The sequence below is a fragment of the Myotis lucifugus genome, unplaced genomic scaffold (assembly GCF_000147115.1).
Source record: "Myotis lucifugus unplaced genomic scaffold, Myoluc2.0 scaffold_813, whole genome shotgun sequence".
NCBI lineage: Eukaryota > Metazoa > Chordata > Mammalia > Chiroptera > Vespertilionidae > Myotis > Myotis lucifugus.
In genome coordinates, this window is record NW_005871861.1 from 198467 (window position 1) to 214170 (window position 15704).

The 15704-nt window shown below is 47.2% G+C and overlaps 1 protein-coding gene across 1 annotated transcript in view; it reads right to left on the bottom strand.

Moving 5' to 3' along the window:
* LOC102429373 (adhesion G protein-coupled receptor E2-like) overlaps positions 1–13285 on the bottom strand; it is a 29185-nt gene extending 15900 nt beyond the window's left edge. The window contains exons 1-8 of the mRNA XM_023747218.1: positions 13243–13285; positions 13050–13151; positions 12749–12874; positions 12150–12308; positions 8105–8251; positions 7075–7310; positions 6360–6437; positions 5767–5944 (exon numbers count right to left, since the gene is read on the bottom strand). Of these exons, the coding sequence (XP_023602986.1) occupies positions 5767–5944; positions 6360–6437; positions 7075–7310; positions 8105–8251; positions 12150–12308; positions 12749–12874; positions 13050–13151; positions 13243–13285 (1069 nt within the window). The remainder of the gene's footprint in view (positions 1–5766; positions 5945–6359; positions 6438–7074; positions 7311–8104; positions 8252–12149; positions 12309–12748; positions 12875–13049; positions 13152–13242) is intronic.
* Between the last annotated feature and the right edge of the window lie 2419 nt (positions 13286–15704).

Below are 15704 nucleotides of genomic sequence, written 5' to 3' on the forward strand. Positions count from 1 at the left end.
TTGTTCCTGTTCTTAGGGGAAATGAGTTTAGTTTTTGCCCATTGAGTATGATGTTGGCTGTGGGTTTGTCATATATGGCTTTTATTATGTTAAGGAATGATCCTTCTATTTCCACCTCGCTGAGAGTTTTTATCAAGAAAGGGTGTTGAATTTTGTCAAAGGCTTTTTCTGCATCAGTTGATATGACTATGTGATTTTTGCCTTTCAATTTGTTTATGTGATGTATCACGTTTATTGATTTGCGGACATTGTACCATCCTTGCATCACTGGGATAAATCCTACTTGATCGTGGTGTATGATCTTTCTGATGTACTGCTGGTTCTGATTTGCTAGAATTTTGTTCAGGATTTTGGCATCTATATTCATAAGGGATATTGGCCTGTAATTCTCTTTCATTGTGTTGTCTTTATCTGGTTTTGGTATTAGTGTGATGCTGGCTTCATAGAATGAGCTTGGAAGTGTTCTTTCCTCTTGAATTTTTTGGAATAGTCTGAAGAGGATAGGTTTTAGTTCTTCCTTGAATGTTTGGTAAAACTTCCCTGTGAAACCCTCTGGCACTGGGCTTTTGTTTGCTAGAAGCTTTTTGATGACTACTTCAATTTCTTCCATAGTTATTGGCCTATTAAGATTTTTAGAATCTTCCTGATTGAGTTTTGGAAGGTTGTATTTTTCTAGGAATATATCCATTTCCTCCAGGTTGTCTAGTTTGTTGGAGTAGAGTTGTTCATAGTATTTTTTACAATCATTTGTATGTCTATGGGGTCTGTTGTTATTTCGCCTCTATCATTTCTGATTTTGTTTATTTTGAGTCCTCTCTCTTTGATTTTTGGTGAGCCTGGCTAGAGGTTCATTAATCTCATTTATCCTTTCAAAGAACCAGTTCTTGGTTTCATTGATCTTTTGTATTGTTTTTTTGGTCTCTATGTCATTTATTTCTGCTCTAAGCTTTATTATCTCCTTCCTTCTGCTCACTCTGGGCTTTTCTTGTTGCTCTCTTTCTAATTCTTTGAGTTATAGAGTTAGATGATTTACTACCATTTTTTCTTATTTTTTGATGTAGGCCTGTAGAGCTATAAACCTCCCTCTCAGGACTGCTTTCATTGCGTCCCATAGGTTTTGGATTGTTGTGTTTTCATTGTCACTAGTTTCCAGGATGTTTTTAATTTCTTCTTTGATCTCATTGGTAACCTAATCAATATTTAATATCATGCTATTCAGCTTCCAAGTGTTTGAGTGTTTTGGATTGTTTTATTGTAGTTTATTTCTACTATTATGCCATTGTGGTCTGAGAAGATGCTTGGTATGATTTCAATCTTCTTGAATTTGGGGAGACTTCGCTTGTGACTGAGTATGTGTTCTATTTTTGAAAATGTCCCATGTGCACTTGAGAAGAATGTATATTCCGTGGCTTTGGGGTGAAATGTTCTGAAGATGCCAATGAAGTCCATATGATCTAGTGAGTCATTTAGGATTGCTGTTTCTTTGCTGATTTTTGTATAGAGTATTTATTCAGTGATGTCAGTGGTGTATTAAAGTCCCCTACTATGATTGTATTGTTGTGAATCTCTCCCTTGATATCTCCCAGGAGTTCTTTATGTATTTGGGCACTCCTGCATTGGGTGCATATATGTTTATCAGGATTATATCCTCTTGTTGTATCGATCCCTTTAGTATTATGAAGTGGCCTTCCTTATCTCTTGCTATGGCCTTCACTTTGAGGTCAATTTTTCAGATATAAGTATTGCTACCCCAGCTTTTTTTATTTCCATTTGCCTGAAAGATATTTTTCCATCCCTTCACTTTCAGTCTGTGTGAGTCCTTTGTTCTGAGGTGGGTTTCTTGTAGACAGCATTTATATGGGTCATGTTTTTTTTTTATGTATTCAGCCACTCAATGTCTTTTGATTGGAGCATTTAGTCTCTTTTTGTTTAAAGTTATTATTGGAAAGTACTTGTTTGTAGCCATTTTCATTTTTTGTGCCTGAGTTTTTTCTTACCTTTTTATTTCTTCTTTTACACCAGTCCCTTTAGCATTTCTTGCATTGCAGGTTTGGTACTGATATACTCCCTTAGCCATTTTTTGTCTGTGAAGCTCCTTATTTCCCCTTCAATTTTGAATGATAGCCTTGCTGGATAGAGTATTCTTGCACTCATTCCCTTGCTTTGCATCACTTTGTAAATTTCCTTCCATTCTTTTCTGGCCTGATGTGTTTCTGTTGAGAAATCATTTGATAATCTAATGGGAGATCCCTTGTATGTAACTTTCTGTCTCTCTCTCTCTCTCTCTCTCTCTCTCTCTCTCTCTCTCTCTCGCAACCTTTAAGATTCTCTCTTTGTCCTGAATATTTGCCACAGTAATTATGATGTGTCTTGGTGTGGGTCTTTTCAGGTTCATCTTATTTGGTACTCTCTGTGTTTGTGTGACTTTTTTCTTCCCCATATCAGGGAAGTTTTCGGACAATATTTCTTCAAATAGGTTTTATAACCCTTGTTCCTCTTCCTGTTATCTGGCACCCTTATTATTCATAGGTTGCTTCATTTCATGTGGTCTCATAGCTCCCTTTGGCTCAACATAAGATGATAAACCATAAAAATACTAGAGGAATCCACAGGCAGCAGAATAACAGACATATGCCAAAGCAATTTCTTCACTAATACTGCTCTTAGGGCATTGGAAACTAAAGAGAAAATAAACAAATGGGACTACATCAAAATAAAAAGCTTCTGCACAGCAAAAGAAACCATCAACAAAACAATAAGAAAACCCACTGATGAGAGAACATATTTGCCAATGTTATCACTGATAAGGGTTTAATCTCCAACATCTATAGGGAACTCATACAACTAAACAAAAGGAAGATAAACAACCCAATCAAAAAAATGGGCAAAGGACCTAAACAGAAACTTTTCAAAAGAAGACAGAAGGAAGGCCAAGAGACATATGAAAACATGCTCAAAGTCACTAATCATCCAAGAGATGCAAATCAAAACAACAATGCGGTACCATCTCTCTTCTGTCAGAATGGCTATCATCAACAAATCAACAAATGACAAATGCTGGTGAGGATGTGGAGAAAGGGGAACCCTTGTGCAAAGCTGGTGGGAATGCAGACTGGTGCAGCCACTGTGGAGAACAGCATGGAGTTTCCTCAAAATACTAAAAATGGAACACCCATTTGACCCAGTGATCCCACTTCTAGGAATATATACCAAGAAGCTAGAAACACCAATCAGAAAGGATATATGCACCCCTATGTTCATAGTAGCACAATTCACCACAGCTAAGATTTGGAAACAGCCTAAGTGCCCATCAGTAGATGAGTGGATTAAAAAACTTGGTACATCTGCACAATGGAATACTATGCTGCGGGAAAAAAGAAGGAATTCTTACCATTTGCAGCAGCATGGATGGATCTGGAGAGCATTATGCTAAGTGAAGTAAGCCGGTTAGAGAGAGACAAATATCACATGATCTCACTCATTTATGGAATATAATGAACAACATAAACTAATTAACAAAAACAGATCCAGAGACAGAGAAGCATCGATCAGACTGTCAAACCCAAGAGGGAAGGTAGGGGAGAATGGGGGTAAGGGGAAAAGATCAACCAAAGGACTTGTATGCATGCATATAGGCCTAACCAATGGACACAGACAACAGGGGGGTGAGGGTATGAGTTGTGGAGGTCGGGGGCGGGGGGGTTATGGTGGGATAAAGACACATATGTAATACCTTAATCAATAAAGAAATTTTAAAAAAGAAAAAATAAATGAAATGGGCTTTATCAAAATTTAATGCACCTATTTATTAAAGTAAAAGACTATGAAGAAAGTGAAAAGAATCTATAGGATGGGAAAACATATTATCAAATCACATGTCTCATAAGGGTTCTCTAGCAAATATATAAAGAACACTTAAAAAGAAACAGCAAAAAGCCAAACAACCCAATTAAAAAATAGGCAAAGGACTTGAACAGACATTTCTCAAAAAGATACACAAATGTTCAATAATCACATGAAAAGATATTAAATATCACTAGTCATTAGGGAAATGCAATCACAACCTTAACGAGATGTCACCTGACACACTAGAAAGGCTTTAATAAAACCAAAACAAAATGGAAGTAACACATTTTGCCGAGGATGTGAAGGTTGGCACCCTTGCACATTCCTTGGGGTAGGGAGTATATGTACAATGGTGCAGCCATTTTGGAAAAATAGTTTGGTGATTTCTAAATGTTGGTCATATAATTAGCATATCACTCAGCAATTCCACTCCTACATATGGACTTAAAGAACTGAAATAGTTATTCAAAAAGAAACTTGCACACCAATATCATAGTAACTCTATTCACAATAGTCAAAGGGTGGCAAAAATCCAATGTCCATAAATGGATGAATGGATAAACAAAAGGTGGTGTATACATGCAATGGAATAGTATTCAACCGTATGATATATGCTACCACGTGGATGACTTTGAAAACAGTATGCTAGGTGAAAGAAGCCAGACTATAAGGTCATGTATTGTATGATTCTATTTATATGAAATATACAGAATCAACTAATTCATAGAGACAGAAAACAGATAAATGCTTGCCAAGGGCTGGGGGTGGGGCAGGAACGGGAATGAGAAGTAACTGCTTAGTGGGTACAGTGTTCACTTCTGGGATGATGAAAATACTTTAGAAATAGAGGTGAAGGCCTGGCCAGTATGGCTCAGTGGTTGAGCATCAACCCATGAACCAGGAGGTCACAGTTAGATTCTGGATCAGGGCTCTGGATCAGGGCACATGCCCAACTTTCTGGCTCAATCCCCAGTAAGGGATATGCAGGAGGCAGCTACTTTAAATATATATATATACACACACACACACACACACACACACACACATATATAAATAATTATTATTGATAGTATTACAGATATCTCCCATTTCCCCTTCCTTTATCCCCCTCATCCCAGACCATACCCCCACCCTCCAATTTTCACTACCCTATTGCCCGTGTCCATGGGCTATGAATATACTTATATTTTTTCTTTATCTCATTAAAAAAAATAAAGAAATAGAGGTGATAATTGTAAAACTCTTTGAATGTATGAAATGCCACTGAATTGTATACTTTGATTAAAATAGTGGATTTTATGTTATGTGAAATTTCTTCAATAAAACAAATTATTTAAATATCAGATAATATTGCATTCCTCCAAATTTAATAATTTTTTGAAGCCATTTCTGTTTTATCTTAAATTATTTAGTATAATTACTAGAGGCCCAGTGCATGAAATTGGTGCCCTGGAGGGGGGAGGTTTCCTTCAGCCCTGACCTGTGCCCTCTTGCAGTCCAGAAGCCCTTGAAGGTATATCTGACTGATGGCTAAACTGGCAGTTGAAGTGCTCACCAGCCATAAGCCTGGCTTCTGGCTGAGTGGTGCTCCCCCTGTGGACACGCACTGACGCCCAGGGGGCAGCTCCTGAGTTGAGTGTCTTCCCCCTGGTGATCAGTGCATGTCATAGTTGTTCTGCCGTTTGGTCTATTTGCATATTAGCCTTTTATTATATAGGATTTAATTGGCTAATAATTAATATTACAATGAAACTGTTTAGTATTGATAATTTTTTTCATTTACTTTTCATCTTTTATCTTAATATGTTTATGAGATTAACAGGGAGGTACAAGTGTGATCACTTAGCTCTAGTGCGATGGGAAGAGGAATGAGGTGAGGAGCAGGCAGAGCAGAGCCTGGGGGCAGGCGGGGTTACTTGCCTGTTCCTGCAGCTGTCCTGAAGGTCAGTGGCCCATTGGGCAAGGCCTTGCTCATCTCTCTCAGGACGTGCTCCCGGCCAGTGAGCAGGTTAGTGGCCACACAGTGCTGCTCTGAATGGGGCAGAGTATCCAGGTCCCCTTTGGTCTCCAGCAGATTATCCACCTCCTGTATGATGTCCTGGGGGGTTGGGGACACAGAGCCAGTGGATCTTGCGCCAGAGAAGCTTCAGGAAGACCCTGCCCACTCAGCTTCTAATAACAAACCCAAAAGCCTGTCTATTTGGGAATAAAGGTGGTACCCAATGGTATTCCCTGGGTCTTTGCTAGTGAAATCCCCACTCAGAGGTCAAACCCTGGTCATGACTACCAAGGACAATGCAAGATCAGTGGCCAGAACAAGAGGAAAGGTGTTAATAGGTGTATGTGGTTCTAACAGTGAGTACAAATACTTGGTCTGCTCTTCCCACCCACCCTTGGACAGCGAGGCCACAGAGCAGGGCGCCATTGTGTTGGGGTCAGTCTCCTTCCAGAACAAAGCTTCCTTGAGACTCTATGGGATGCCTCCACCTGCCTCCCCTGGGTCCTGTCCTTACCTGGATGGTGTCCTGGGCCGAGGCAGACTTGAAGTTTCTGAGCAGGTCCTGGACTCTTTCAAAGAAGCGGGAGAGACTCTGGGGAAAGAGGAGATGAGGCCTTAGTGGGTCTCATATATGGGTGGGGGAGCGTGAGGAAATGGGTGGATGGTGAGCTCAGTGGAGGGACCTTGCCTTCTGTTCCCGGCTGGAGTCACTCACCTGGCTCTTGATTCCAGGGGGCGGGGTCCAGGTGGGGAAGAAGATCTCTGCAGGGGACAGTGCAGCTGTCAACTAGGTGTGTGTGTGTGTGTGTGTGTGTGTGTGTGTGTGTTGGAGGCAGGGTCAGGCCCTACTTTCACACTGAGTAGTCTTTTGTTTATTCAGGAATCAGGGCCCCTCTCCTCTCCGTGCTCCACCCCTTCCCGTGTTCAGTCCCCCTCCTCCCATGCCTTTGCTGGAGGTGATGACACCTGCAGACTGCACATCCCTGAGTGGCAGACGCAGGGGTTATGGGAAGTGTGCAGAGGCCTGACCCACAGCAGGTAAGCCCCACACAGAGGTACAGGTTGTGAGCTATTAGGTAACTTTATCCCAGTTAGTACTTAGCTGCTGCCTGAGGTCCCCCAGGAGCCTTTCCCTTAGTAACCCAGCTCCTTCTGCAGGATCCTCAGATCTTTTCCCATTTAGTCTCAAAGAATGGAAGCCTGGCCCAGCAGGGCACCCCCAGCATTCATTGTGCTGGGTTCGTGTGGGTGCCCATGAATATGTGATCAGGTGGCTTGAGCTGTGGGTCTTTGGGAATGTGGGATCTGAACTCTGAACCTTCACAGATGGTGTTGTGTGGGCCATTGGGGGACCCAGGAATCGGCTTCCAGCCAGAGCGACAGCGACACTTATAGCTGCCATTGGTGTTGATGCATTGGGTTGAATTGTGGCAGATATGTTCTCCTGAGGTACATTCATTCACATCTGAGGACAAAGCCAGAGCGTCAGGCCCTCCCTCTACTCCTTGCTCCCATCCTTCCTGCCCCTTCTCTCAAATCCCTTAGCAGTTCACCCCAAGGACACCCCACTATGCCCCGCTTACCAGCTACCTAGACTGACTGGATACAAACTTGTGGTGACATTTTCCACTGTAAAAGCACCATAAGCTCAGAGCGCCCCTGCAAGGTGGAGAGGGCAGGACTATGCTTGTGCAAGTGTCATCCCAAAGCTGTGCCCCCACCTGTAGGGCAGGATGGACTGGGGGACTTCTAACCAGGGAGGCTGCCACACTGATAGCTACCATGCGCGGAGGCTGTGGGCTGTAGCACCGATGCGCCCAGAGCTGCAATCTTGCCCTTATTAGAACAGAATCCGAGCCCTAGCCGGTTTGGTTCAGTGGATAGAACGTTGTTCTGCAGACTGAAGGGTCCTAGGTTTGATTCCGGTCAAGGGCACATGCCCGGGTTGCGGGCTCGATCCCAGTAGGGGGTGTGCAGGAGGCAGCCAATCCATGATTCTCTCTCATCATTGATGTTTCTCTCTCTCTCCCTCTCCCTTCCTCTCTGAAATCAATAAAAATATATTTTTAAAAAAAGAACAGAATCTGAAGCTCAGCCCTGCCTTTCCCAGGTCCCCCTCTCCTCACTGCCTGCACTGGGCACACACCGTTTCTGAAAGTGCTGCCCCTTCTCTGCCAAAGCACCTTATGGCAGCTGCCTTTCAGATGGCTCAGCAAAGTAAAGAAGAAGTGGGTCATTTATGAGATCTGAACTCCAAACCTTCACAGACGATGTTGTTCAGGCCATTGGGGGACCCAGGAATCGGCTTCCAGCCAGGGCGGCAGCGGCACGTATAGCTGCCCACATTGTTGAGGCAGTGGGTGGTTTTGTGGCAGGGTTTTCGTCCTGAGGTACATTCATCCACATCTGAGGACAAAGCCAGAGTGTCAGGCCCTCTCCGCACCCACTTCTCATTGCCTGAGGATCCCACCATCAGTACACATGCCACCACCTGGTGACCTTCAACTTCACCCTCAAAGCACATTACAGTGGCCTCCTACAAGACGGACATGACAGGGACCATAGTCTCCAATTTATAGGTTGCAAATCCAGGAGGGAAACTGAGTCATGAGGGTTGAACTTCCTGAACAAGGACTGCTGCCTATTCCCTCCTGACTGCTGAACCAGGTCTCCTTCTGGGAACCAGAAGTCACAGCTCTGGCCTAACTCACATGGGAATTGTTATCACATCCTGCCAGTATAGGGGGTGCCTTCAGGGGTTCAGAAGAGGCATTTTCACCACCCCAAGGAAAGTTGAGGAAAGGGAAGGGTCTGGGGGTGCTCACAGGGGCTCCACAAGGAAACCTCAGGCCCAGAAGGCCCTGCCACCGCCCTGCTCTGTTGCAGGACTTTTCGCGGAAGCGAATCCTTAGGCAGGGCCTTGGCAGGGAACCTGAGAATCTTCTTCTGCCTTCTGGGGCTGTGGGACCTGTGTTGGCTCGTGCCCCAGCTTCATCCAGTCCAACCTCACAGCATCCTCCTGGGGCCTCTACCTGTGCACAGCTTCGGGTCCTCCAGGTTGAACTCAAATCCTGGTGGGCATGTGCAGGTGTAGCTGCCATGGGTGTTGACACACTTGCTGCGGCTTTTACAGATTCTGGGGTTCGTCCATGTTTGAAAGGGGAAGGAGAGAGTGGTGGATGCCTGCAGCCATGGGCAGCCTTCAAGGCTGGGAGTCAGCCACGTTTCCTGGCATAGAAGCGTCTAGAAGGCCCCACTGCCTCCTTCCAGGCGAGTGATGCCTTTTCTAATTCACATGGAGGTGTCCTTTGGGTAAGCATGGTGGCCTAGATGCTCTGTTGTCCAGATGTGGACAGAAGCAGTCCAAGTCCTCCCTCTTACTCTCTCCACCAACCACCCCATCCCAATCCATCTCTGGGAAGCTCCTAGCTAGGGCAGGAACACCACTGTCACCTGTGTCCCAGCCTGAGGACTTGGGCAAAGGCCAGCCTGGGCCTCCCTAGAACCAAGTGCTGGAGAAGTGCTGCAGGCCCTGAGCAGGCTCATTTTGGTGGCCTTGGTCCTGACTCCCGCGGGGTGAGTGCTGGGGGCTGACCTCTCCTTGGAATCCTGGGACTCTGCTGAGACAGCGCTCTCCCATCCACACGACTTCTGAGACTCCAGCCCATGGAGATGGACCGAGAACCACCCTGAGCCTGACCCCTCAAGGACAAGGCTTTTAGGCCGGGCCCAGAATGTGAAAATGATGCCAGATAGGCCAGGGCCACCTGGACAGTGGGTGCCAGGCCATGAGGGCAGTGGGGCTGACATCCAGCCATGCAGTCTTGGGGTGGTGAAGGTGCCCCTTCTGATCCCCCTGAAGGCATCCCCTGGACTGGCAGGGAGTGATGAGAATCCACATGTGAGCTTGATCAGCAGTGGGCAAGGGCTGGGTGCCTGGAGCGGGGAGCAGCGGCTGATGGGTGAAGAGTGGCAGGTGTTTCTGTCATCTGGCTCCCACCAGGAACACAGACTTGTGGGCCTGGCCAAGAGGGGCTGAGCCTCTGTCTTCTGTCCCCCAGTGGTATGGGCCCCCTTGGAATCTGGGTTGATCTCAATGGGAGAGGATTGAGCCTGAGGCAATGGTCCCTGAAAATAGCTGGTTTCAGGCTCTTCTGTCTCAGCAGGGTGGGCCTGTGGACCCTGCTCAGAGCCTCCAGGATCCCTGCCTCAGCCTCCTCCTCCTCTCTCTGTATTCTGCACTAACCCCTCTATCTGAGTGAGTTGAGGCTTCTGCCTGACCACTGCTGGCTCCATCTGCCCCTGCGAATGCCTGAAGCCCCTTCCCTGCTCCCCTGGAAAGTGAGAAAAGCCTGGTGATGTGTGGAGGCCTGACTTCTCCTGGGTCTCTGGTGAGGGATGGGCTAGGCCAGCTGTTCTCTGAGCACCCACCCCTGCGGCATGGTCCCCTGGGATGTCCAACCCAGAGAGGGTGTGTGAGATCTAGAGGGGAGGCAGACCTGTTGGGCACCTCATCCCAGGGCCAGACTGGAAATACAACTAAATTAGAGATCATTCACCAGGAATTACCAACTGAGGTCCAGCTGAGGATGTGACTTATAACAAGGAAGAAAATAAACACCTGGTGACAGGTAGGAAGGGGGAGGTTGTGAAATGAGGGGAGCTGAGAGAGGAGGGAGCACTATGTTACAACAGCATACAATGGAGCAAAGATGGTCTCTTCAATAAATGGTGTTGGGAAAACTGGACAGGTACATGCAAAAAAATGAAGCTAGACCACCAACTTACACCATACACAAGAATTGACTCAAAATGGATAAAAGACTTAAATGCAAGATGTGAAACCATAAAACTCCTAGAACAGTGGTTCTCAACCTGTGGGTTGTCAACCTGTGGGTTGCGACCCCTTTGGGGATCGAACGACCCTTTCACAGGGGTTGCCTAAGACCATCGGAAAACACATATATAATTACATATTCTTTTTATGTTTAATCACTATGCTTTAATTATGTTCAATTTGTAACAATGAAAATACATCCTGCATATCAGATATTTATTTATTTTTATATATTTTATTGATTTTTTACAGAGAGGAAGGGAGAGGGATAGAGAGTCAGAAACATCGATGAGAGAGAAACACCGATCAGTTGCCTCCTGCACACTCCTCACTGGGAATGTACCCACAATCAAGGTACATGCCCTTGACCGGAATCGAACCCGGGACCCCTGAGTCCGCAGGCCGACGCTCTATCCACTGAGCCAAACCGGTTAGGGCCATATCAGATATTTACATTACACTTCATAACAGTAGCAAAATTACAGTTATGAAGTAGCAACGAAAATAATTTTATGGTTGGGGGTTACCACAACATGAGGAACTGTATTAAAGGGTCACGGCATTAGGAAGGTTGAGAACCACTGTTATATATGTTTTCCGATGGTCTTAGGCGACCCCTGAGAAAGGGTCTTTCGACCCCCACAGGGGTCGCGACCCACAGGTTGGCGACCCACAGGTTGAGAACCGCTGTTCTAGAAGAAATTATAGTCACCAAAGTCTCAGACAAAAATGAACAAAAATAGACCTAGAGACATAGAAGCATGGAACAGACTGTTGAACCTCAGAAGGAAGGCAGGTGAGGGTGGGTGGGAAGATATCAACCAATGAACTTATGCATAACCCATGGACACAGATCATGAGGTGGTGAGGGACTGGGGGGTGAAGCGGGGGTGGGCTGGTATAGGTCAATGGCAGAAAAATGGGACTTATGTAATACTTTCAACAATAAAGATAAAAAATAAAGAGAAAGAATGAGTTTAGTCTAAAAACCCAACAGCCTCCACTGTGCTGTGCTCTATGATCACATGTACTTTCCCAGCATTGTCACTCCCTTTTACTAATGGGTAAACTGGGGCACAGAGCAGTGAAGAATGTGTCCAAGGTCATACAGCTAACAAAGGCAAAGCTACATTTGTTTTCATTTGTAAAAAATAAGTGTTGTTGTTTTTTTAAACACAAAGCCACAATGATATTATCACATCTTGCATATTACTAATGATTTCTGAATAAGTGTCCTGGCTGGTGTTGTATACACAGCTGTCAGGTATCAATACCAGGACTTGGGTCCTTGGCTCTCATGCCACCCTGCCTCTCTGTGCTAGTGGGACAGGCACAGGCACACTTGTTCCACTCAGACCTCGGGGCTGCACCTATAACCAGGGCCCGGCACCCTGTATGCCACAGGAATGGCTCTGGTGACTCCAAGCGTCATGGACAGGAAGATGGAAGATGTGGGGTCATTCTTACCTTGACACGTGTTCTCACTCTCATTACTGAACTTTGCTGCCCCAGAAACAAGCCTGTATCCTGGTTTGCATGTGCAGTGGTAGCTCCCCTCCGTGTTATGGCAGTCTGCGACTCTTCCACAGGCCCTCACTGCTCTGCGTACTTCACATTCATCAATGTCTGCAACAAAACGGGATAAAGGGTCACCTCCCAAAGCCATGAGTGCCCTCAAGGCAGAGAGCCTGGTCCCACACCTAGCATGGAGCCTGATGCTCAACCAGTGTCTTTTGGGAAATAATTAGACTCAGGCAACATTGCTGTGGCTGGAGCACACCATTCCTGAAACCCACTAAATCAGCTCTGCTCTGCTCAGCTTTCTGTCTGTCTCCTGGATTTAGATACAGGAGGAGGTGCTGAAGTGGTGGGTGGGTGGAAGCTCTGCATCCCCCGCCCCAGTCTTCCCTCTGTACGAAGCCATGTTTATTCACTTCTCATTCTCTACCTTCATATCTTTTTCTTTCTCTTTTCTCTGTCCTTCATGATGGTCTGAAAACAAAGGCTGAGGCTACCAACCACCATCCCGTCTCCATGTAGCCCTCCACCACCCCAAGCCTCTGTACCTTCACAACGATCCGTGTAGCTGATGTCAATCTCCCCAGATGAAGATTTGAATCCTGGGTTACAGCGACAGGCAGTGCCATTGACACATGAGGAGTTTGCAGGGCATCGCCGGGGACAGGCAGAGGCTGTGGGACGGAGACCATGGTCAGAAGATGAGGGCTGAGCCAGAGGCTGGGGAGGGGTGTTGGGAGGGGCAAACCTAAGCTTCCTCCTGCAACAGGCCTTTCTCTGCCTGGGCTGAGAGGTGCAGGTGGGGGTTGGGACTCTGGCTGGGGACTGAGTTACTCCCAGCAGACTCACCCCTGGTGTTCTGGGGTCCATCTTCCAACAGAATCAGCAGGACACACAGCGCTGGAACAGAGAGATGGAGGGTCAGGGGGGACACAGAACAGGGAATGGAGCCTGAGGGTGACACATCTGAGGGAAGGGGTTGCTGACCCCTCCCAGGCTCAGGCTCTGTCCATTACTCAAGGAGAGAGTGGGCAGGTGGCACCTCCCTGGCCTCCAATGCCCATGGCCAGAGGGTCTGCACCCATCGCCTGACGGTGGCTTTCAGGAACTGAAGGATGGGGAGGGGCCTGAGCCTGGCAGGGGTCTTGGCTTCTGCTGACCTGTGAGCAGCAGTTCAGGGAACATACTGGAGCCAACTGGCCTTGGTTCTACTCCCAGACCTTGGTCAGGTGCCTCAGTCCCTCAGTTTCCCCTTCTGTAGAATGGGGATGAAGAGGGGGCCCATTTCCTAGAGTGTGAGGGTTAAGCAGACAAGTACTGCCTGGTGTGTCAAAGTGCTTACTGCTCTCATTTCTTTATGTAAAAATGAAGGGGTTGGGCCAGGTGTCCTCTCAGATCTCCCAAATCTAAGGTGCTCCGGCCCACACCCTTCCTCAGGGACACAGGTGCAAGCACACTGCACCCACATCTGTCCACCACAATGACCAGCTTGGGACCCAGTGGTGACATTTCACATCCTGGCTCCCTGCACACAGGAAGATGCTGGGGGCTCATGTTAGGGGTGGTGCTGCATGGGCCCCCCAATCTTGCTCTGGCTGCTGCTCAGGTGCACCCCATCCCAAGGCATGTCCTGGGGTTCTTCTTAAGTCAGCAGGGGGTCTAGAGATGAGGACCTGTTTATCAGAGAGACAGATAAGGAGACGGAGTTGGAGAGAAAATAAAGAAGAGGAAAGAGAGAGAGAGAGAGAGAGAGAGAGAGAGAGAGAGAGAGAGAAGACAGAGAAATGGAGAGAGAAACAGAGAGGCAGAGTTAAGAAGATAGTGATCTAGAGAGATGGACAGAGAAATACGGAACTCCTAGAAAGGAAGAGACACAGATGCCAGAGATTAGACAGAGAGACATGAGAGATAGAGAGATTGAGAGCCAGATAGAGAAACAGAAGGGGAAGAGAGGGAGGGAGGGCAGTCACTTGGGTAGCAGGTGAGGTATGGGGAGGGCTTGAGGGATCCATCCAGTTCCTGCAGCTCTAGAGATGCTGGGAAGGCAGCCCAGACCCAGATAATCCAGGGAGACCAGATGGGGGTAGCGGGTGGAGGCATGGGGGCCAGGGAGGCAGAGCAGGTGCGAGTCACTTCCTGGGCCAAATGAAGGGATAACTCATGGCTCCCAGTCCCCCATGGAGGGGCTCCCAGTCCCCATTGGAGGGGTTCCCCAGGGGGAATTTTGGGGGTCGGTCATTGTGAGCACAACTTGAGGAGCTGTGGAGGGTGCAGACTAGAGGGCCCCCTGAGCACTCAGTCCCAATGCCCAAACTTGATACCCTCAGGCCAGCAGAGGGCAAAGACCCCCACACCCTCCGGAGGCCCTCGCAGATGCGGTGAACAGGCTAGAACTCCTGTCTTCCTCCTCTCTGGCCACAGGGTTTGGTTAGTTCTTCCTTCGGTGGAAACCCGCTTCCTCTTTGTAGGACAGACCACAAAGTGACCTTCCCTGGCAGCGTGGGCCCTGGGCCGATTTGTAGCACAGTCCATGCTCTCAGCTGCTGAAGGAGACAGAGGATGTTTAGGGGTGGGCAAACTTTTTGACTCGAGGGCCACAAAGGGTTCTTAAACTGGACCGGAGGGCCGGAACAAAAGCATGGATGGAGTGTTTGTATGAACTAATATAAATTCAAAGTAAACATCATTACATAAAAGGGTACGGTCTTTTTTTTTTTTTAGTTTTATTCATTTCAAACGGGCCGGATCCGGCCTGCGGGCCATAGTTTGCCCACGGCTGGTAGGTCCACTCTACAGAGGGATAAACTGACGCTCAGAGCCCAGAAAAGGCTTATGGAGACACTGGTGAAGAGGGGGCTGGGGAAGATGGAAGTGAGGGGTCAAGTTCCCCAGACCCTGCAGGGAGAGGGTTCTCTGTGCTGAGCTGGGCTCTCCTGCCCCACCACAGAGGCTGCTGGGCCAGACCTCCACCTGGGGCCCAGGAAGCCACCCAAACAGGAGCCTGGAGAGGGGTGGCTGGTTGCTGCTCCCAGTCCCATCTGGTTTGCATTCCCCTAGCTGAGCTCTGGGCAGTCAGATTCCTGCCTGGGGCCCCTGTGGCAGGGGTGGGGCAGTCATTCTCTCTTTGCTCCTCCTGGTAAGGATCCCCCCCACCCCTGCAGTCCATACCCAGACCCACCAGTGAAATAATAATAATAGTAACATTAACAACAACAACAACAACACAACAATAATGTTACTTAATTCTCACTGTGAACCAGGACTCAACCCTTAACACAAGCCTGTAAAGTGGAGACAAGCCTTGCTCTGCCCCATTTCACAGACGTGGAAAGTGAGGGTCAGGAGCTCTGTGACTTGGCCCCTGACACATCGCCACCTTCAACTGTGCTCCAAACGGACTCAGCAAATTTACTAAAATTCATCTAATTGTAATCATGCAACAGGCAAATACATGCTATGTCAATTACACCTCACCTTGATAAAAAACACACAAAAAACAGCTCA